Source organism: Penicillium concentricum, assembly GCF_028827145.1.
Source record: "Penicillium concentricum strain IBT 3081 chromosome Unknown utg000002l_segment0_segment0, whole genome shotgun sequence".
Classification (NCBI taxonomy): domain Eukaryota; kingdom Fungi; phylum Ascomycota; class Eurotiomycetes; order Eurotiales; family Aspergillaceae; genus Penicillium; species Penicillium concentricum.
Window position 1 is genome coordinate 528,559 of NW_026622755.1, and position 21,356 is coordinate 549,914.

The 21,356-nt window shown below is 48.9% G+C and overlaps 10 protein-coding genes across 10 annotated transcripts; 6 read left to right on the forward strand and 4 right to left on the reverse strand.

The window, feature by feature from the left end:
* Nucleotides 1-825: 825 nt before the first annotated feature.
* Nucleotides 826-2,892, forward strand: chs3 (putative chitin synthase activator (Chs3); the record flags this gene model as incomplete). The annotated part of the gene is made up of 1 exon (XM_056721495.1): nucleotides 826-2,892. One exon carries the CDS (start codon nucleotides 826-828, stop codon nucleotides 2,890-2,892), a length of 2,067 nt encoding a protein of 688 aa, XP_056577745.1.
* Nucleotides 2,893-4,238: 1,346 nt separating this feature from the next.
* On the reverse strand, nucleotides 4,239-4,445 carry N7517_003766 (Alpha/Beta hydrolase protein; the record flags this gene model as incomplete). The annotated part of the gene is made up of 1 exon (XM_056721496.1): nucleotides 4,239-4,445. The coding sequence occupies one exon, from the start codon at nucleotides 4,443-4,445 to the stop codon at nucleotides 4,239-4,241; it is 207 nt and encodes a 68-aa protein (XP_056577746.1).
* Nucleotides 4,446-4,923: 478 nt separating this feature from the next.
* Nucleotides 4,924-7,523, forward strand: N7517_003767 (uncharacterized protein; the record flags this gene model as incomplete). The annotated part of the gene is made up of 2 exons (XM_056721497.1): nucleotides 4,924-5,147; nucleotides 5,225-7,523. The coding sequence occupies 2 exons, from the start codon at nucleotides 4,924-4,926 to the stop codon at nucleotides 7,521-7,523; spliced, it is 2,523 nt and encodes an 840-aa protein (XP_056577747.1).
* Nucleotides 7,524-7,912: 389 nt separating this feature from the next.
* N7517_003768 (uncharacterized protein) lies at nucleotides 7,913-8,317 on the forward strand (the record flags this gene model as incomplete). Its single annotated transcript, XM_056721498.1, has 1 exon — nucleotides 7,913-8,317. The coding sequence occupies one exon, from the start codon at nucleotides 7,913-7,915 to the stop codon at nucleotides 8,315-8,317; it is 405 nt and encodes a 134-aa protein (XP_056577748.1).
* Nucleotides 8,318-8,962: 645 nt separating this feature from the next.
* Nucleotides 8,963-10,368, forward strand: N7517_003769 (DUF2855 family protein; the record flags this gene model as incomplete). The annotated part of the gene is made up of 2 exons (XM_056721499.1): nucleotides 8,963-9,132; nucleotides 9,213-10,368. The coding sequence occupies 2 exons, from the start codon at nucleotides 8,963-8,965 to the stop codon at nucleotides 10,366-10,368; spliced, it is 1,326 nt and encodes a 441-aa protein (XP_056577749.1).
* Nucleotides 10,369-10,511: 143 nt separating this feature from the next.
* Nucleotides 10,512-11,937, reverse strand: N7517_003770 (uncharacterized protein; the record flags this gene model as incomplete). Its single annotated transcript, XM_056721500.1, has 4 exons — nucleotides 10,512-10,790; nucleotides 10,844-11,290; nucleotides 11,350-11,662; nucleotides 11,903-11,937. 4 exons carry the CDS (start codon nucleotides 11,935-11,937, stop codon nucleotides 10,512-10,514), a joined length of 1,074 nt encoding a protein of 357 aa, XP_056577750.1.
* A 753-nt stretch (nucleotides 11,938-12,690) lies between these two features.
* Nucleotides 12,691-15,403, reverse strand: N7517_003771 (fungal specific transcription factor domain-containing protein; the record flags this gene model as incomplete). The annotated part of the gene is made up of 5 exons (XM_056721501.1): nucleotides 12,691-13,439; nucleotides 13,494-14,361; nucleotides 14,480-14,627; nucleotides 15,135-15,314; nucleotides 15,372-15,403. 5 exons carry the CDS (start codon nucleotides 15,401-15,403, stop codon nucleotides 12,691-12,693), a joined length of 1,977 nt encoding a protein of 658 aa, XP_056577751.1.
* A 301-nt stretch (nucleotides 15,404-15,704) lies between these two features.
* Nucleotides 15,705-17,311, forward strand: N7517_003772 (Zn(II)2Cys6 transcription factor domain-containing protein; the record flags this gene model as incomplete). Its single annotated transcript, XM_056721502.1, has 2 exons — nucleotides 15,705-15,754; nucleotides 15,802-17,311. The coding sequence occupies 2 exons, from the start codon at nucleotides 15,705-15,707 to the stop codon at nucleotides 17,309-17,311; spliced, it is 1,560 nt and encodes a 519-aa protein (XP_056577752.1).
* Nucleotides 17,312-17,893: 582 nt separating this feature from the next.
* On the forward strand, nucleotides 17,894-18,927 carry N7517_003773 (RTA1 domain-containing protein; the record flags this gene model as incomplete). The annotated part of the gene is made up of 3 exons (XM_056721503.1): nucleotides 17,894-18,104; nucleotides 18,173-18,265; nucleotides 18,335-18,927. 3 exons carry the CDS (start codon nucleotides 17,894-17,896, stop codon nucleotides 18,925-18,927), a joined length of 897 nt encoding a protein of 298 aa, XP_056577753.1.
* Nucleotides 18,928-19,507: 580 nt separating this feature from the next.
* On the reverse strand, nucleotides 19,508-21,274 carry N7517_003774 (Carboxylesterase type B; the record flags this gene model as incomplete). The annotated part of the gene is made up of 1 exon (XM_056721504.1): nucleotides 19,508-21,274. The coding sequence occupies one exon, from the start codon at nucleotides 21,272-21,274 to the stop codon at nucleotides 19,508-19,510; it is 1,767 nt and encodes a 588-aa protein (XP_056577754.1).
* Between the last annotated feature and the right edge of the window lie 82 nt (nucleotides 21,275-21,356).

Sequence of the window (21,356 nt, forward strand, 5' to 3'; positions counted from 1 at the left end):
CCGCATGAGCTGATGTAGTACAGCTTCAACTCCGAGTACCCAGGCTACGAGGGATGTCTGGCAATATCTGGTTAATGAATTCACCACGTAGGCTATGGCGTTATACGATATTATTAGAGTACTTTACTTTTTGTCTGGCATTGACGGTGTGGGTTGACTGCAAGGAGTATACATTGACAGATGAATATGATCCGTGCGAGGATCTGAAACTCAGTTTTGTTTTCCACGTTAATGAGATAGGGCTAATAGAACTGGGAATACGGAGTAGAAATAGAAATAATATATCATTTCGGTTACGCTAAAATTAATAGGAGTTAATAAGAACCCTCTCTGCGGCATCGGGTGTAAATAAGGAGCTCATATTTCCACTTCCAACTTTATCCACCACGCACAGAGCCCCGGAGTAGTCGGATATAAATCCCACTAGAGACACTAACCACTAAAGACAGTGAATAGAAAAGCCGCTTAGAGTTGTGCACAGTAAAAAAGAGGGGATGAAAGGTCAGCATGTCTTATGCGTTAGATGGCATGTCTCGGAGGACCCTGTTAGTCGACCCGATAGGCATCAACTTTGATGATTTGGGTTATACGAGAATGTGCCAGGCATAATAATAGCATGAAAGATATAATAAAACAATAAAAGAATTTGAAGACTAGTTTATTTCTTTTTACTCTTCCCCTCGCTTCAGCTTCGAAATATCTCTAATAGTCTCGTGTCCACTCTTTTTAACTAGCTCTCCCCCATGGATTCCTTAAACTCCTAACTCCCATTTTCTTCATGGATCTTCCAACTCTCACTTTTGACCTTTAATATCTCTCTTCACCATGGCCAGTCCTGCTAGTCCTGCGGGACACCGCCAGCTGCCTTCTCCCCCGCCAGCTTACCTCCGATCATCGCCTCCATTCACCCCATCGCAATCACCACGGACCATCCCGAGACCCCAGAGTTTGAATCTCCGCAAACCAGTCCCTTCATCGCAATCCGAAACCTCCCCCGTCCTACAAAATTCGCCGCGCTCACCAGTCAAAATCGCACATACTGCAGATATCCCAGATGCCTCCAGCGTGCGCATCGAAGGCGCATACAGTGGGCCCACCACACCGCAATTGGAGCTCCCCGAGTTCGCAGACATGTCACTCGACGGCCCCGTACAGCCGCCTCAGCAGAGCTGGAATCCCGCCCACCCCCCGCGGCGAGACTCAATACAGGCCCCGCACTACACACACACGCATCCCTACGGTCACACCCCAGCAAGCAGCGGCTCATGGTCGGTGGTAGAGCCGAAAGACGAAGGACATGGAACCCCGAAAAAGAGCGCCTCTTCATTAGAGCGCGAGGGTCAGAGCTATAATGGCTCATCGCGGGGAAGCCTGGATAGCGTGGCGCTGGCGTCCGACAACTACGAACCTCTGACCTACCACCACCAGCAAGAGCCAGCTGGGGTACCTAACAGGAAACCCGCACCCAATGCTAGAGATAATCCATCCGCCTCAACGGACAAACTGGCCGCTAGGCGATCAAGGCTTTCGCGGCCTCTTTCGACATACTCCGCAACCTCAGAGGGTGGTCACCGACGGAACCTCTCCGCATCGCCGTATCTACACCCGCGATCCTCATCTGGAACCCCCGAAAACAGGTCTTCATCATTCCTCGATTTGCTCAACACATCATACCCACAGCCAGGCCCAACAGCAGCGCGATTCGACAACTCGCGTCTCCAAGCTTCAGTCGGAAACAACGCCTCTCTTCTTAGCCACAAAGACACATTTGAGATGTACCTAGCGAACGTAAAGAAAACTGACGAGCCAACAGTGCTGTATGAATTCGCCGTGTTCATGATAAACTCGATGCGCGAGATGCCAGCCGTGGACCTGGAAGACTCCAGCCCAATAACGCGTGCCCGTCTACTCCGCGAATCAAAATCCATCCTGCAGCGCCTCGCAGACCGCAGCTACCCCTTCGCACAGTACTACCTCGGCGACGGGTACGCGTCGGGCCTGTTCAACAAAGGCGTCGAGGACCACGACCGCTCCTTCCCGCTCTTCGTGGCAGCCAGCAAACACGGCCACGTCGAAGCCTGCTACCGCACAGCGCTGTGTTACGAGTTCGGCTGGGGATGCCGTCCCGATGGCACCCGTGCAGTGCAATTCTATCGCCAAGCAGCGTCGAAGAACCATCCGGGCGCCATGATGCGTATGGCCAACGCCTGTATTGCTGGCGATATGGGGCTGGGCAAACGGTACCGCGAGGGGGTCAAGTGGATGAAGCGCGCGACCGAGTCCGCAGACACGCAGTATAACGCCGGCCCGTACGAGCTCGGTGTGATGCATGAGAGAGGCTTCGGAGACGATGTCTTCCCCGATGAGACTTATGCAGCGCAGCTGTTCACTAAATCCGCGGAATTGGGCCACGTCGAGGCTTGTTATCGTCTTGGAGATGCGTATGAGCATGGGAAATTGAATTGTCCGCGCGATCCGGCGCTCAGTATCCATTTCTATACCAGTGCCGCGCAGAATGGGCATCCGGTGGCGATGATGGCGCTTTGTGCGTGGTATCTTGTTGGTGCGGAGCCTGTGCTCGAGAAGGATGAGAACGAGGCTTATGAGTGGGCTTTCCGGGCTGCGCATCTCGGCCTCGCGAAGGCTCAGTATGCTGTTGGCTACTTTACTGAAATGGGTATCGGCTGCCGTCGTGATCCTCTCGAGTCGAATGTGTGGTATGTCAAGGCAGCGGACCAGGGCGATGAACGGGCCAAGCATCGAATCGCTACAATCCGAGCTGCAGCAGAGGGTACACATCCAACTGCGGCTGGTCGCAATGGAGCGACTCGTACTGGAGGCCGGCTTAAGAAAGCCGAGCGCAAGGACCCAAGTCATGCACAGGGTGAGTGAACCGAACTCGATTTGCATCCATACACATTTTGCTAACTACATATGAATTAACCAGAACCCGAAAACGAAAAGCCTGCCAAACAGAAACGATTTGTCATTTTCTAATCTCACCATACAAAACACATTTATGACCTGATCTGTTCAGACGATCTAAATTGCACACGTCCAAGCACCTTCACCCCAAGCCCGTTACCTTGCGACTCTCAGCAAGCATTGAAATATAAATGCAAGCTGAAAGCCCCTCACGAGAACAGTCTACGAACGAAAATACATACATAATCCCATTCACAACCTCTGCATACAACCCCGCGCAGCAAAGCGCGAGCACGAAAACTGCCATTTTACAAGCGATCTGAATCGGAATATGAATCAATTCACATGCCCCTTATTGAAATCTTGTGCATTTCTCGAGTATCGAGCTGATATTTCGAATCTGTTTATACCACTCTCTTTTTCGTACCTATTCTACATCTTCCATCTCATCTCTCATTTATCAGCGTGGTTGTTTCCATCTGCTTTCATTCCTTTGCGCTCATATTCATCTTTGTATGAATCTACTCTGGTTTCCTGGATTGTTTGTTTCATCGGCGTTGTAAAATTTTATTCCGAAAATACATGATTCTACTGGGGATATATGTATGCATTTTTACCGTATTCCTGGGATCTCTTGTGGATTCCTAGAGCTCAGCTTAACTTGTTTTGCTGCTCGTTTTTTTCTTATATATATTTAGTGACTTATCTCCTACGCTTGTCGATTTATGTCGGCCAAAGCGGGCACATGACTTTAATCTTCTGGGTCGCTTTATATTGCTCGTACTTCGCTCGATGATGTACAAGGGTTTCTTGCGCCTCTCTCCGATATCGGCAGATATACAGATCCAGCCATCGTTGCTCAACAAAATCATCCCGACTAATGATATCTATGTGCTCAGGTTCTGCGAGGCTGTCCAGGTGTTACGGGTTAGTCATCAAAACCACATCGATGTTGCCTGCGACCCAATGGTATGGTTAGTGCACGCGGGGAATGAACGGGGGTGGTTAGGGCTCTCGTTTTCGCTATATATCTTGCCCAGGTTGAACCAATAACTTGCAGTTTCATATATTCTATAATTACAGCTCTGTCTAAATATATTGAAAGGAGCCTGTTGGGAATATATAAGTGATGTGGGAGGTTGTTATACTAGGGATACTAGGGAAAAGAGGGAGAAATATATATCAGACCTAACACTTATTGCTAATCAAAGACAAATAAATATATCATGAACAGATCATGGACAGCGAGAATTTCACTATTATCTTGAAGCTCTGGCTCTCAGAAGTCACCTTCATCATACTGAGCAGCAATCTCAGTGCCCATGGCCCGTGCCCAAAGTCGTGTTCAACCACGCATGGATCGTCCTCGAAAGCTCCTGCCCACTACCAGTCTGGCAATGAAAGCCAGCAAGCCCCTTGAATGTATGTAGAGTCGCCCAGTGGCCCAGCGCATCCGCCACCTGCTTCGGTTGTCCAACGTAACTGCTCTGCAGCTTGGCGTCACCGACAAACATAGGCATCTTGATCTGGTCAATGAAAGACTCTACGTTATACTGCTTGACCTAGGTGAAGAAGTTAGATGGCGAGTGTGTGTAGAACGCCCATAGGCCTTGGTCGATACCCTAGGCAGCGCCGGTGGGGTCTAAGCGGAAATGGAAAGGGGCAGAGGAAATTAAGTCACTACATACGAGGTAGCTAAGCTTCCACCCTCGGCTAAACTAACTATGTACATAAATCCACTTCTTTATCAAGACCGCAACTAGGAGCATCGGCGTCGGTCTATTTTCAGCCTCGGTGGGGCGTTCAGTGGATTCATCGCGAATTATTGCTGAACGTTGGATAATATCTTGATTTTTGGCCTACAAGACTCGCGTCAATAACCTGCTAGGAAAAAGTTAGCTCTAATATCAATTGAACGCCTGCTGCTCTTTCTGTTGTTAATTCACCACACTCATTTATTTCGTTTCAACTACCCTGTTCGGGTCTGGTGTTTGGATGATGCAGTCTACTCTCCCTATCTCCTTGCTGCTGCTTCTCCTACCATTGAACGTATTTGCAGAGACCGAGGTGATCACTGGAACCGATGTAACTTGTTCCTGGAGTCATAATGTTGCTCAAAATCCGTCGTTTGAGCTCGGGTCCCTCTCTCCTTGGGCTGTCTATCAAACCCAGGGTACTTCAAGTGTTGTGGCGGACGCCTCTGACGACGGGGGCTATGTTGCGTAAGAATCTCTTGCATATATGTTGAATCTGCCCGAGGTTGTTGTATATCTTTACTGACTCAATATTGGACAAATAGAGCGTTGACACCGGCCACTTCGGGATGGGGCTCGCTATACCAGAGCTTGACGGACCTCACCGTAGGACAGACGTACACACTCTCCTTTGACTACAAAATTGCTTCTGCTGTCAACTCTGGAACCTGCAATTTCTACTTTGCGGTGAACGGTGTTTTCGGAACGAATCGTATTACCACAACGCCAATGGGATATGTTGCGTACTCAGGATCATCGACAACCCCAGCTGCTTCATCGTGGAGGACACTGTCGACCACATATGCACCTACCAGCACAAACCTTGACTTGATGCTTTTCGTGATTTGTTCAGGAAATTCTCGTCTCCCTCAGGCTATGCCTCAGGTCTACTTTGACAATGTTCAATTCAGCAATGATAATGTCGAAATCGAGACTTGCACTACGTCCACTTATACCTCGACTGTCACTATCGCCTCCACTTTGACTCCTGTCAGTACACCATCGGCTGTGGCTACCAGCTCCATCATTCTTTCGTCGGCTGTGGTTGTCTCTCAAACGCCTTCCAGCAAACCTGATGCGAGCCTGTCGTCGTCTGTAATCGTTGCTTCTAGTTCTACTCCCTCTCTCGTTGCATCCACCGTACCCACTTCCAACACTCCTTCCAGCACCCCATCAAGAACCCCAGCAGGTCCCACGGGACGACCATTGCCTTCTAGTTCGAGGGTTCCAATTTCGAGTACATCACCCCCAGCTTCGCCATTGAAGCAATCATCGACTGCTCTGCCTTTGTCGGTTTCCAGCCTGTCAAGCAGAAACCCGGCCTCCACAGGACAACTCTCGCAAACATTCGTTCTTTCATCGTCGGCTACCGCAGTCCCTCAATCAACGCCACTCGTTAACTTGCCCGTGCCTCAGTCAAGCTCAAGCAATGCCGCTTCTTCGATCGGCGTCGCTCCATCGGCTCAAATCACAAGCGTCGTCTCCAGCAGCATTGCAAGCGCAACCGAGATTGATAGTTCTTCAAGCCTTGTCTCGGTACCCGCCGCACCAGCAACCATCGATTCTGGTGCCACTAATGCTTCCGGATCTACACCTACCACTGTTTCGATCACGGAGAATCATATCTCATCCTCGATAATCGGTCCTACGACGATTATTGAGACGCAAAGCAGCCTGCCACAAACTATGACAGGAGGACCACTACCTGGAAATGAAGGGAGTGCTCCAAGCCCTGCGTTTACGACCTCTACTGTCTTCAGCACCCGGACCGCAACAATCACAGCTTGCCCCTCCAGTGTCCTCGACTGTCCCGCCTCCGCTAAATCTACCTACGTTACAACCGAAACTATCATTCTGTCAACTACCATCTGCCCAGTCACTGCTGCAGAACCCACCGTCACAGCTGCCCCCAAAATCACAGAAAGCACAGGTGCCGAAGATCTCGCATACACGGCATCGACTGTGTTCAGTACCCGGACTGCCACAATCACAGCCTGCCCTTCTAGTGTGCTTGAATGTCCTGCTTCTTCTAAGACCACTTCTGTGATGACAGAGACTATCCTGGTGTCCATTACTATCTGCCCTGTCACTCCTACCGCCACTGCCGCTCTTTCTGTAGGACCAGGAAATAACGTTGTTGAGGGAGATGTGACAACGGAAACTCTTTTGACTACCGTGACTAAGACTATCACCGCTTGCCCCTCCACAGTGACGGACTGCCCTGCTTCTCAGAAACAGACATACACCACTACCGAGATTCTCGTTGCAGGGACCACTGCATACCCAGTAGCCTCTGCTAAGCAGATTTCGGTCGCGGGCAACTCAGATGTTTTGACCACGACTCTCTCACTTGTCCCAGTTGGAAATGGAAACAGCAAACCCACAGAGACCGGAACCACTCCTATGGTTGCACCGACACCGTATTCCTCAGAGTTGACATTTGTCAATGCTGAACCCACATCATTCGAAATTTCAGCCTCCACTCCCACAGCTTCGACAAGTTCAACATCAGTATCGTCTGTCGCTATTGATGTTTCAGCCCAGGCTATAGAGTCCGAGTCCTCCGAAGCCGGTATTTACGCTTCTGCTCTACCGACTACAAGCACGGTTATTCATGCTAGCGCCAGCAACCCTACACATTCATTCTCCGCCCTTATCTCAACAGCTGCAAGCAGTAGTACTCTGACCTCCCAGAAGAGCTCTGCTACCAGCTCATCGACATCCACTCAGAGCTACAGCGGTATCACTGCGGCACCTAGTGTCGCATACACTGGTTCAGCGTCACCTCTTCGCTCCGAGTGGTTGAAGGTGATTGGTGGTATTTTCCTTGTTTTGTTCGTTTAGTTGACGTTAGAACTAGATATTAATTGTGAATTGATACAAACATCCCCCCGCGACCCTAATTTTGTAATGATTACTGCGTTCAATAATCTGACTACTATTTCCAGGAACCGATCAGGCAGACTCGTTTGAACTCCTATATCCTTGAGGGACTTGCCCACATATTTAAACACGGCTGTGGCTTGAGAGAGATTATCCCATCATTTTTGTATGAATTTCCGCGCCGGGCCAACCAAGCTACGTTTTGCGACTACGCCTTAGCCGTTGCTGTGAATTTAGGATGTGGAGTTTGCATCGAGTGCCTGGTCGAAGCGGGTGGCCGCCACAAAACTGGATTGCCATCCAATCAACGAACTGAATTGATTGTCGAAAAAGTCCTCAGAAATGCAGCGATGAGAGCTCAGCTCCAGAGCGTGAAAACATTCATACAAGCAAAAGCCGATATAAATGCGGCACCAGTCCGATATCGTGGACAAACAGCCCTTGAAGCCGCAGCTGGTGTCGATACCAATGCACCTCTCACTCACGACGTTGGCCGAACGGCCCTACAAGCAGCAGCTGGAGAGGGCCCTCTTGAGGTTGTGAACTCACTGATAAAACTCAATGCTGATATCAATGCTGCTCCAGCCGAAAACGGTGACCGAACAGCTCTCCAACCAGCAGCTGAAGCAGGTCATCTTCAGGCTGTGAACACATTGATACAGGAAAACGCTGATGTTAATGCAGCCCCAGGAAACATCTATGGTAAAACTGCCCTCGAAGCTTTAGCCAAACTGCCCTCCAAGAAGCAGCCGTAAATGGACATATTGAAGCTGTGAGAATACTGATAGAGGCAAATGCTGATGTTAATCTGGTGCCGAGAAATTCCAATAGCGAATGCCCCCTTGAAGAAGCCGAAGATGGGGGCTATTTTGTAGTTGCAGAGATATTAAGGCAGGCTGGCGCAAAGGAATACATAGGGCGATGATCAAATCGGTTTGACACTTCTTCTACCGCGAAAGACAGAACCAACCACCAACATTGCTATCGTTCCCTCCTCCAGAGGTCGGCAGCCTTCTATTTTTGCTGAGGGCCCAGACTAAATACGAGTTTAGCGGTACATATTTCTCTTTGGTAGCTAGACACTGCGTGATTTGTGTACTAACGGCCCCGGAGATTATATTACCGAGAATACACAGCCCCGACACCATCCCTGTAGTGATGCAGCCAACTGCCACCCGATCAAATTAATGACCACTGGACTGTCGCGGCCAGACCCATTTTAGTGAGCTGGAAAGCAAACAGGCTCGGGTATCCGGTTGTCTCCCTAATCGTGCTGATCATCTCTCTCAGTTGGTGGGGTTCCCCCGCCGGATGATCTCTATGCCTCTGATCAGTAATCAATCAACGTAAAAGAATCAACTCATTCAAGTCAGCAATTTTCTTTCCAAATTCATCAAGCCATGGGTGTTCATGTGGTTTCAAAGCTGGATAACCGCCAGCATGCGAGCTTCAACCTCGAAAAGGATGCTCAGAGGGAACTATCAGAGTCCTCAGTAAGAATTCGGACGCAACTGATCAGCCTCACTTCGAATAATTTGACCTATGCTTTAATGGGTGGATTTCTGCGTTGGTATGTTCTCAATATCTACCCAAACCAAATAAGACTGTCCGAAAACGACCTGAAATGGGATTCTTATCAATTACTCGCAGGTGGGACGCGTACCCCGTATCTGAAGACTATCCCGCACCATACAACGACCCATCAGCATGGGGAATCGTTCCAGCCTGGGGCTATGCCACAGTGGAAGAGACGACCATTCCAGAATTACCCAAAGGGACACTTCTTTACGGATTCTGGCCTACAACCAGCACACCAACCGATCTCAAACTCAAGCGCGGCTCACCAGAAGGCCACTGGATTGAGGCCAGCGATCATCGCCAGCAACTGATGCCGCTGTACAACCGATACACGGTAACTCCTACATCGACTCCAATCTCCGCCCTGACCACGGCACCCAATCCCCTTTCAGATTCTGCACAGGATGAGCTAGACCGCATGGCCTGGACCGCCCTGTTTATTGGCGGATCGGCCGGGTACATTCTCAGCGAGTACGTTTTCTCGCCCTACCCAAGCCAACCTCCCATCCATCCACTGGGAAATCAAGCTGGGTTGCAGTGGACCCTGTCCGACGGGGATTTGTCATCCGCGGTCGTCGTAAACCTGGCCGCATCGACTAACACGGCCCGTGTTTTCTCGTACTACCTGTCGCAAAAGCCGCATGCCTCGGCACCCCTTGGCCTGTTGCAGGTTACATCAGGTGTGTCACGCATCGCGGAAGCGGGTCGGAATCTGGCTTCTGTTCCTTCTAAGGCGGTTAGGTATCAGGATATTACATCCGATGAGACTGCGGATTGGTTGGCTAGCCGCAAGGCTAAAAAGATTGTTATTGTTGACTTCGGTGGTCGTGCAAATGCTCTGGAAGACACACTCTCCCTGATTAAGAATCATGCTGAGTTGCAATCTTGCAAGGTCGTCATTGTCAATGTGGGAAATGAGCAGAAAGTATACTCAATGGAGGAAATTATTGCTGGAAGAGAAGCAACGGAGAAGCTTGGAAAGGTTCAATACAACACTTCTGGTGTTCAAGACACGATACTCGGATCTATCGACCCGGAAGCCTATTTCGCAACAAAAGGGGCACAGTGGGAACGATGGTTGGATGAGCGACACTTGAGCGTGCCAGGAAAGCAGATTGTGTTTGGCCGGGGTGTCTCTGGTGCTGATGGCGTTGAGGGAGGGTGGGATAGACTATGTGATGGACAAGTAGGAGCTGATGAGGGATTGGTGTACAAGATTCAGGCTTAATTTGACATGGATTAGTTTGAACGAAGTATTTGACAGATATAACGAGAGAGAATTTGTGAAATTAAACCCTCCAGGCTGTGGGCCAGAAATCAATACCGGGGCAGAGAAAGAGTAGACAAAAAAGGAGTCCAAATTCAAAGTGACTATACGACCTCTTCGTACCGGGGAGAAGGCTCAGCAGTGTGAATACTCGCACTTTGTTCACTTGACGAACGCGGAGAATTAATCTCCGCTAGCATCAGATGCCCACATAGATCCAGTTGAGCAGCTGCCGAGACTATCAAATCCGAAAAACGCTCAGTGTAAGCTGGAGGAGGACTTCGGCTTCCCTGCATGTGTTGAATATCTTGCCCACGAATGAACGCATTTTCTCCGATCACATTAGATGTCATATATATCTTAAATGGAACAAATTGCGTGATCTAATTTCCCGTTAGCTGTATGTCATGAGACTTCGACTAGGCTATTTGCATACCACAGCTGTCGTATCCCCCGCCTCATCGCGGAACTCAGCAGCGATAGAGAGCTCATGGCTGATCTTGATATGTCTGGTCGAGATACTCTGCGAGCACGCGTCGAGACTCTCGGGCAGAGAGACTGGTGTAGTAAAGCGCCATTCAATTTCCGAAAGACCGTCTACCGGTGACTCATCCGCTTGAGAGAAATTGATAGTTTTTGAGAAAACAGTTTGGGTTTGTGCTGCAGTGATAAACCGTAAGTTGTGTCGCACTGATTCTGCAGCAGTAGCTTCCAACCGCGCAGTCTGTTTCTCAACCACTTTGATTGTGACAGTGTTGAGTGTGGCGTATTTTAACAGCGGTGCAAACCAGCATTCTACTGGAAATGTGCAACCAAAGGGAACATTTCGGTCAGTGATGGAGAGGCAATACTGGATATTGTCGTTGGAGTGGCCCTCGAGGGTCTAGATATTTTTAGTTATTTGGGTGTCGCAAACCATATCCAATGCAAAAATGTACTAACCAGCGGGCAATGAGGCCTTAAATAGCTTGTTTCCAAATCGGAAACTTGGTATATTCTAACCGGCTGCAAGACCACGAAATCGCTTTTGAGGCGTCGCTCGATAATGACCTCTACCCGATATGTGTGATATTGATTGTTTGCCCCAGTCACTGTGTCGAGAATCTTACTTGGAAGCGGAAAGTTGAATAAAAATGAGTGGTCTCCTGCCGGCATTTGGAATGCGTTGAGCGTTTTCGAAGAAGCTAATGGTTGTTCGAGCTCGAATGTGATCTGATCGCGGCTTTCTGCTGATCCAAAGACTCCCTCCATAGGGCTATAAACATGGTAAGATTATAGTCAATAACGAACTATGTACTGGGAGTCCTCACATTGCTAATATACCCCTCAATCTCACTTTGATACTCTTAATCGACACGACTTGTGCAAGGGAGAGATTGAATCTTCCAGTAACAGAAACTGGATGTCGCTCTTCCGAAATAAAAATACATGATTCATCAAGCCTAGTGGAATATGCGTTAGGTTATTATGAAAAAGCTAACAGGAATCATCGTACCTCAGCTCAGCCCTAGTAATATGTTCGCGGAACATAGTCAAAGACGCAAGCAATATTTAACTTGATAAATTATAAGTGGGATGAATACTTCAATTGAATTTGAGCCGTCGAATTAATAGCGAGGGAATCATGGCGCATTGTTTGCCTTTATACTCGTGTCTGCGCGACAGAGCGACAGGGCGGACATTCCTAAACGGGGTCGGGGAGCTGATTCCAATGACTTGAACCTTACAAGTGCAGCTCTTCACCACGGAAGGAAATACCGACATTCTTGTTATGTTGTCTAAATACATAGGTTACAATAAGTCGCGAAGATCTTTCAAGGTTAGTACTTGGAGATTTTCTTACAATCTTGCGAGGGACATTCCTTGATCTATAATGGAGCATCTTCCCACCATCATATGACTGCTAGTTCTGAAAGTATATAATGTATTGGAGTACTTGGACCCAAGTATATTACAGCCAAAAAGTATACACAGGATCTGTTCTTGTGTACTATAAAAGCTACTGACAAATTTCCCGCTAAACTACCTCGGGTATGTCTTCCGCTGGCCGCTGTTTTCAACTACCCTATCGGAATCATTACATATAGCTCTTCACCGCTAAACTGCCAAGATGATAACTACGACAGGATAGTCAAGAACAGCGGCCACCGGAAGATATACCCCTGGCAGTTTAGCGGGAATGTATCCGTAGGCCTTCTCTTCACTATGCACCCTATGCCATATTAAATACAAAAAGTACACAACAAGCACAAGATATGTTCCTTTACCTTCCTGCAATTTTCATCAAGCTAGACCGTCCCCAAATTCGAAGTCGGCCATGTCGAGATCTAACAATAATTGATCATTCGAGCGGTTCGGAAAACCAACATCAAGAAAATTGCCGAAAAAGGTATCAAAATCCTCGATTTCAGTTGCTGTTAACAATGGCGTGGTGTCTACTTCGAAATTAGAAGGTTTGTCCGATCCCAGTCGATGACCAGCCAGAGGGTGTGTGGTCTGAGATCCTGTATGAATCCGTCTCGCCACCTGCGCAATGTCGACAACCGAGTGCGACGGGATATTATCAGTGGAAATAAGTGGCTGTGAAGATATATGACTTGATTCCGGCAGAGAGTTTAGTCGGGTGATATTGATTTCTGGACCTGTGGAACGTTCTTCGTCTATGGTGGGTTGGATGCTGTTTAACACACGTTGGCCTAGACGAGTCATCACAGCGGCCGACCACCATGTAGTGCCCATTTTCTTGAGACACTGATGAAATAGACGAATTTGAGAAATGGCTGCGTGGCGTGCACTTGGCAGTTTGCTTTCTCTCAGCTGTTTGTACGTGACCGAGAAGACGAGCGAGATGGTGTAACCGATCATCGGAAACGGCAGAAAATTCCGAATATCTTGATTGCAACTAAGCGACGCGATGGTAAGGATTGAATGACTTTGTCGGATTTTTGATGCTAATGGCCGTGAACGTCCTTGCAATCCGGTGGAATGTGTTGAGAGAATAATCACAGAATGATAAACAAGCTCGAGAGACTCTGTCGGTCTATGGGTTAGACAATGTTGCAACTAAAAGACGGAGTGTTTCATACCAAGCAGGTCTGGAGACATGTCCCAGGCCTCACATTGCTCTACAATATCTTCAAAGGAGGGGAGATCGAGTTCGCTCTGATCCATGCCTTTCATGATCGGTCGGTAGAAGTGAATCACTTCTCCGAGCTTATCGGAAATCCGAAGCCAGACACGAAACGGCGAGTGGAACGTTGAAACAACGTCATCCACCCCCTGGCTCCTGTCTCCGTCGTGGATCATCAGGGGTCTCCCATTCATAGCAGCGTTCCATCGGTCTAGACTCCACAGGCACCAGAAAATACCCTTGGAAGAGGTACTAGAGTGTTGATCTGGCCTCAGCAGATGCAACCCCATGGTCTGGGCATGGTGAATAGCCTGGGCCAGATTCAAAGAACAATCCTCGGACCCAGTGGAGCCCCATTCGTGCAGTGACAGAAGCGCCAAGATTTGTATTGCGAGTACTTTTTTCTCGGCCCTTCTTGAGATGTTTTGCATAGCATCAGTATAGATGATGTTACTGAATTTCTCCAGTGGAAGAGTGTTTGGATGGGAACCAAGGCATTGGAAAGGCACCGCGCTCTGGTCCTTCGCTGCAACAAGACAAATCACTTGAAGAAGCCGCGGAGGGAGAATACCTGCTCTGTGCTGGGTTCGTACTTCATGTTCATCAAGAAGAGGCAGCAATGGGTGTATCCGACGAAAATATATGTCTATCAACGCCTCTTGGCAGTCTTTTGGGGGCAGCCAGTCGGGGTGAACATGGTTCCCTAGTGCTGTAGGTGAGGAGAAGCTAGGGGTTTCGCCTTGATCAATGAAATTCTCCTCAGCGCCCAACCATGCACCCACATCTCCTTTTTGGGATCGACCCTTCTGCAGCCTTGACTCGTTCTGTTCCATTAGAGTCGCTATAGGGTTGGAGTCACACGCAAAACGACGAGACTCTTGATCCACCTGTTCGCCCCCTTGTTCCACCGGATTCTGGGGGAGAAGCCACTTGATCGCTCACCTCTTGGAGATGCAGATCTATTTCTGACTGCTGGATATCGTCTTGAAGTCTGAGATACAGGACTTTGGCTACTTGTGAGACAAGAGATATCAGGGGAACAAGTCCCACCAGGTAATTGCTCGTGGGAGGTGTTGTGATAACATCGTTTCTGGCAAAGTCAGCGTACAACTCCGGTTGCTAGAAGGTTATCTAGGACAGTATACGACACCTTTTTGTGACGACAGGAGTTACAGGCTCGCTGCGCATGTCCCCTCTTGGCATTTGTTCCATCGCGACTTATTAAGAAAGTCAACTCCATCGTGAATGATTCTCATATGCATTATTCATCTTGTTGGCAAGTCATTGCGGGCCTTCCCTCTCGGGGGCAGGAACGGGAAGTACGCCACCGGAGCGGCAACCGTGTCCCAAAGCGGCAAGTCCGACTTCATAGCAGAACGGTTGTAGGCATAAATATGACCAACCACCGACATGACCCTGAAAGAAATATCGATACGGTAATGTCTTATACCAAAGGAGATCTAAGTCCAAATGCAAGGCTCACTGTGTGTGGTATATACTATAGTGTCAGGACGACAGTACTGAAAGTGTTGATGCCTGAGGCCTTAGTGGTGCCTGGGGCCGTCAGGCCTCAGCAGGCAGCAACCTCATTTCTCACCCCTGACACCCATCTGGGCACCCGACTACTGGCCGCACATAAGCCGTGTACTCTGCACGGCCGGCTCTCCAGATGCCACCAGCACCCAAGCGCCACTTAGGGTGGGTGCGGGTGATATGAGTGAGATGTCGAGAGACTATGATGAGACAGCTGAGAACGCGGTGAGGATTCTCAACATAACTGGAGTAGTTTAGCGGGGAGTGTGCTGCCTGTAAAAGTGTTTTCCCGTGGTCTTACTCGTCAATTGTATAAAAGTCACCCTTTTGCATTGTTACCTATGATTCCTAGATAGTTTCTGTTGGTTTACTGCTCCTATAGGATGGACACTTACATAACTCGAGACACGTAACTAACTAATTAACTACCTAGAATAGCAAATCGATCTCCCTCTTTCTGGATACGATGCAGCCAATGAGAAAACAATCTCCCGACATTATATTTTTATGCACCAATTAAAATCCCCTGTCAGCTTAGGCTGACACCACAACGGCACACCCACATCGTCTATAATATTATCCGGAAAACATCCGACTCCTATTGCACCCCTCATATCATTTCTCCTAGCCCATTATGAAGCGAGCAGGCCGATCCAAATCCAGAAATGGCTGCATCACATGCAAGTGAGTTAAGCCCGCCAACGACCAAGCCATCCAACTAACCCTGACAGAATGCGCCACGTAAGATGCGGCGAAGAAAAGCCAGACTGCTTGCAGTGTCTCAAAGGTGGGCGCAAATGCGATGGATACAACAGCGCATCGCAGAAGCAGCTACATGAGAAAGTCTCCCGCTCGAACCTCTGCCCAGCTGTCGGCCCGGATAATCGTATAGTGCTCTTGCCGGGGTCGCGTGAAGAGAGACAATATGTCCACGCGTTTTGCACGCAGATTTCGCAAGCTTTCTCTGGATTCTTTTCCTCCGATTTGTGGAACTATTTCCTTCCACAGCTCAGTTACCGTGAGCCGACGGTTCGGCATGCCGTTGCTGCTGTTAGCGCAATGTATGAGCAGCATACAAACCCAAGCGCTGATGGGCGCGGGTCTGATCTCTTTGCTCTTCAGCAGTATAATAAAGCTATTCAGAAATTCCGGGACCATTTAGCCAACCCCAAAGAGTTTAAATACGACTTGTTGCTAGTCACTTGTTTGTTATTCATTTGTGTGGAAATGCTCAGGTCAAACAACGTGCGGGTTTTAGATCATATCCAAGGGGGTATACATATCCTTCTGAACCAACAGAAACTAGTCAGCCCTAAACGCAGAGATGGAATTGACCACGAGCTATCTCAACTGTTCTACCGGCTCAATATCCAACTCCCTCTATTCGGCCGACCTGTCATATCTTTCGATCCCCAACCCAAAAAGCAAACATCAGCCCCAAGACAGGCTATCAAATTCGAGAATATATCGCAAGCACGAGAATCCCTGACTAGTATTACGAATCGAGGACTAGCATTTAGTCGATCCGCATTTTCGCACTCGCTCTCTCAATCCCCCAGCCTGGAGCGAACTGCTCCACCCGATCAAATCCGTGAGCAGCAATTGAAACAGCAATGGCAGTTGGAGCAAGAGTGCTATGACTGGTATACAGCCTTCGAGTTGATGATGGAAAAGCCGGCCAAAAAGATCGGTTTATTGGATCCGCGCGCAACCCTGGTTCTCAAAATCAACTACAACACCTCTCTTGTCTGGCTACTATGTTGCACGGCACGGCACGAGTGCATATACGACGAATACAACACATATTTTGAGAATATTGTTGCCGCCGCAGAAGAGATCATCACACTAGGCAGGAACCTGGAAAAGCCATCAGGCCTCGAGCCTTTCTCGCTTGACGCCGACGTCGTGCCAATGGTATACTGGGCCGCAACAAAATGTCGGGAGCCGTATATTCGGCGGCGGGCAATTGAGGTCCTGGCCAAATATCCTACAAAGGAGGGGCTTTGGGGCCAGGGAAGACGACACTGCAGCACTGCTCGGAGGATCTTAGAGATAGAAGAAGAACCCCTTTTGCATCTGGCTATTGGGGAGAGGGTTCCAGATGACTCGCAGCGGGTTTATGACGCGCTGATGTTTCCGGAGAATGACGTCTTTCCTAACCCGTGCCCGGTTCTCCTGTTGATGAAACCGCAGGGTGTTGACGGGCCGTGGGCAAGACAATCTGAATTTGTTGGGTGGTAGGAGTTGAGAAGAGTTGTAGTACCTCAAAGGAGAGTGGGAATTAAGGGCGTACTTTTGCCATCTCAACCCACAATTACGGCGATTTGTAGGATTGGAATTCCCTTTTGTATAGTGCCTCCTACATGATTCCCAAATTAGGCAATCTCAAACAGTAAAAATACGGTCCAGCCAATCACAGATCGACCTCTTGGTTTGGCTGTGGCCTGGCCAAAAATATACGAAGCAGCCAATGGGAGCTCAGCCCCCACACCTTAAATCTATAGAATTTCATGACTTGGACTTCGACTGAAATGAGCCCCAGTGAATCACTCAGAAGTCGCCAATTAGATTGAGAATGTTATGCTGCATCCTAAAATATCACTTGCCAATACTCAGTGGATCTAGAGGCTGAGCAGAGAGAGCTCCGTGTTCAATTTGCTATCATGGTCTGTCAGTAATATATAAGCCCATGTCTGTCGAAAAGAATATGAATCTTATCATCAACATCCATTCATCTACTCATTCACATTCCTCTCAATCCGAAATACAAATTCCGAGCTTCATATCCCAGATTACACCTCGTGATATCCAAACTTTCTCAATATGACCGGTATCACCCAAGCAGAGATGATTGAGATCGGCCAAGGCTGCCATGCATATAGACCCGACTTTTCTACAGGATACGGGTATATTCCAAGTAAGGCAGCCGGAGTTACGTTCTGTGTCTTATTCGGGCTATCTATGGCTCTCCATATCGCCCAATTTTGCTGGAAGCGCACATGGTGGTGCAGTGTTTTTGCTATTGGATGTTTAAGTACGCAACATTCTACAGCTGTTTTCTCACGAGGTCCTACTACGGGAACTGACAGTGTACATCTATAGTTGAACTAATTGGCTGGGCCGGGCGAACCTGGTCATCTGAATGCCCTTACAACTCGACCGCATTCATGATCCAGATCTCGACATTGATCATTGGTGAGCACAGCCCCAAGGAAAAATGAACTTTGATCTTAGGCTTGGACTAACCCAGACGATATAAAACAGCCCCAACCATGTTTACGGCAGGCATCTATATCCTCCTCGGCCGCTTCATCCAAATAGCTGGTCCTGAATCCTCTATCTTCACCCCAAAGCAATACCTCTGGATTTTCTGCACTTGCGACGTCGTGTCGCTCGTCATCCAAGCTGTCGGTGGAGGCCTGGCATCCTCAGAATCAGGCGTATCCGGCGGCGACACTGCACCAGGTACCCAGACCATGGTTGCAGGAATTGTATTCCAACTCGTCTCAATTTCGATCTTTGTGGTGTGTACCATCGATTTCGTCCGTCGAGTTACAAGGCTTGGCCTTCTTCGCTCTGCGAAAGGGTCTTTTTTGATACTGATGGCCACGATGGTTATGTCCGTGCTCTGCATCTATATCCGGAGTATTTACCGTACCATTGAGCTGGCTCAGGGCTGGGATGGGTATCTTATTACTCACGAGTCGTATTTCATTGGGCTTGATGGTGTGCTGATGGTCATTGCTGTTGGTATTTTCAATGTCTTTCATCCCGGCTGGTTGCTTTCTTCGGTTGAGGGTCTTGCTCTGCCTGCCAGTCGGACTAGCGGATACAAAGCTATGGAGATTAGTAAATAGTGGGCCTGGATGAGGATCTATGGTTTCATGGGATTGGTGCAGGGAGGTGTCTTAGGTGTGGTTCTTTAGATGGTCCACCCGGAGTGATTGTCGCGCTGCTAGAAAGCGGTATCAAGTACATATCCTTTGAAGGTTCAATACATTCACTAAGCCACTTAGTTAAGGTGCTGCAATTCTTCTTTCAAAAGTATCTGATAGAATATGGAGACAAGAGTGCTACTGACATCCAAGTCTTAATAAGTGGATTTGCAGTTCAATGTAAGAAAATTCATCGAAGCGCAAACGTCGTATGTCGTATTGGTTATTTCTTGAAGAGCTCTTATAGGATCCAGTTCTGGAGATAACCAGAGATCCTATATTCAACGAATCAATGTCATACTAGATACTGACCTCAAGCTCATAACAGGCGGAAAGGCGTACGAATACAAGATAACTATAAATGGGATATTCTGCAAGATCTCTGTTATTCGAACTAGATATGGAAACAGGCAGAATGATATGTGACAGAACCCGGACGATGGGCCGATTATTCTTTCTCTTCATATGAATATAGCTGGCACCCGCGCATCTCCGGTACATCCTATTCCATCAACCTGTTTCTCGTCGCCTGAATCCTTTCATTCTCTGAGGCAGTCCCATCCTTGGCGTATCCAGCTCTTTTCAACTCCTCGTTCAAAACTTCCCACTGCCGGTACCGTCGGGGACCCCACGGATCCTGCTGGCTGATGGCTTCATCTTCCGCTCTTGTTCGCACTGTCCACCCGTGTAGCATATCGCAAATCATAATGCTGCCTTCTTCTATATCGTATGGTTTCGCGCCGGGCATTGGCGGGAGTCCATTAGCAAATCGAATCCAGCTGCGAGCCATTTCCTCCCCCTGACGTCGCAGGAAATGGTTTCTGTGAGGAGGGAGACGTCCCGTGAGCGTCATGAACTGGTACATGAGTTCGACAAAATGATGCCCCGTGGTGTAGGAGAAAGCCGACCCTGGGAAGGGGTTCTGTAGACCAAACTGCCAGCGATACAAACGCTGGCGACCATTCTGCGCCACCGCGACGGCGACTGAGTGCGCAGGCTCGGAGAAGATCAAGTCTCCCATTATAACCATCAAATGCTGCCAGAAGAGGCCCTCGTCCATACCCTCGTATATGTCGTATGCGTCAAGCACGCGGCGGCCTGACTCCTCACCGAGAATAGTGTGAACTTGTGAAATGTACATGCTAGCAGAGATGTCTTTCAGTAGTGGCATGAACACAGATCCCTCACACGAGTCGTCGCCAATCATGATCTCGTGGACCCATGAGCATTTGGCCAGAATCTCGCCTTGATTGGCCCAAAAAGGCCGCTGAGAGAAAAACTCACACTCCGGGCCGAAGAAGGGCTTCATCGTGCCGACCTTTTTCTCACGAATGAAGTCAATCAGGCGTGACACCGGTACCTCACGGAGGGCCTTGAGCCGCTCTGCACGTGTTGCTCCTGTGATTTCTAAATATGACAGCAGACTGTGATAGTATGCATCAAACTTATCAAGTGTCCAGTTCTCTATGGTATTTGGTGTACCACTCTGGAGGATGACTCGGTTGAACAAAGGCACGTCTGAACAAGCGTGCAAGGAGAGCGAGACAGCGCCACCCGACTCACCAAAGGCCGTGATGTTATTTGGATCACCGCCAAAACCTGCGATGTGTTTCTGGACCCAGAGAAAGCTGTTGCGTTGGTCCCGCAGCCCATAATTGAATGCAGGTTCACCATTCTCCCTCGCCTCGTCGAGTAGATCGTAGCAGGCGATGAAGCCTTGCCAGTTTAACCGGTATCCTATGGACACAATCACAACATCCATGGCCTCGTGAGCTGCCAGCTCAGTCATCTTTGATGTGTCGTGAAGGGCGCTGACATGGCCCTTGCCTTCGACCATACCACCGCCATGCACATATACCAAAACTGGAAGCAGCCTTTTGGGCATTGATAGGCCAGTCTTGTTAAGGGCACTCTTGACAGGCGCAGAGATGGTCAAGTTGAGACAAGTTTGCTCATCATAGGTGACTGGCTCCTCACCAGGTACAAATCCTCCTGTCGCACTCCCTCTACCTGTGGGTTGTGGCACCTGCGGACAAGCAGCACCATACTGCGTAAAGTCGCCATGGGGACGATCGTCAAAGTGATCCGGGATGTGATCGAGGAGTACGCTTTGTCTGAAACGGGCCGGGATGGTGGCATAGGGGATGGAACGGAAATGGACGACAGGCTCAGTCACAGGCTGTCCATCAGCATGCTGGTGATCAACCAGGCGGCCAGCGAGGCTGCCAAGCTGTGGATGATCAAGGGCGAATATGGGAGTAGTCGTCATAGTCGTTCTCTAACTGGTGACAAGTGTAGTGTCAAAGGACAATGTCAGAAAATCCCCCTCCAACATGGCCTGTCAGAAATTA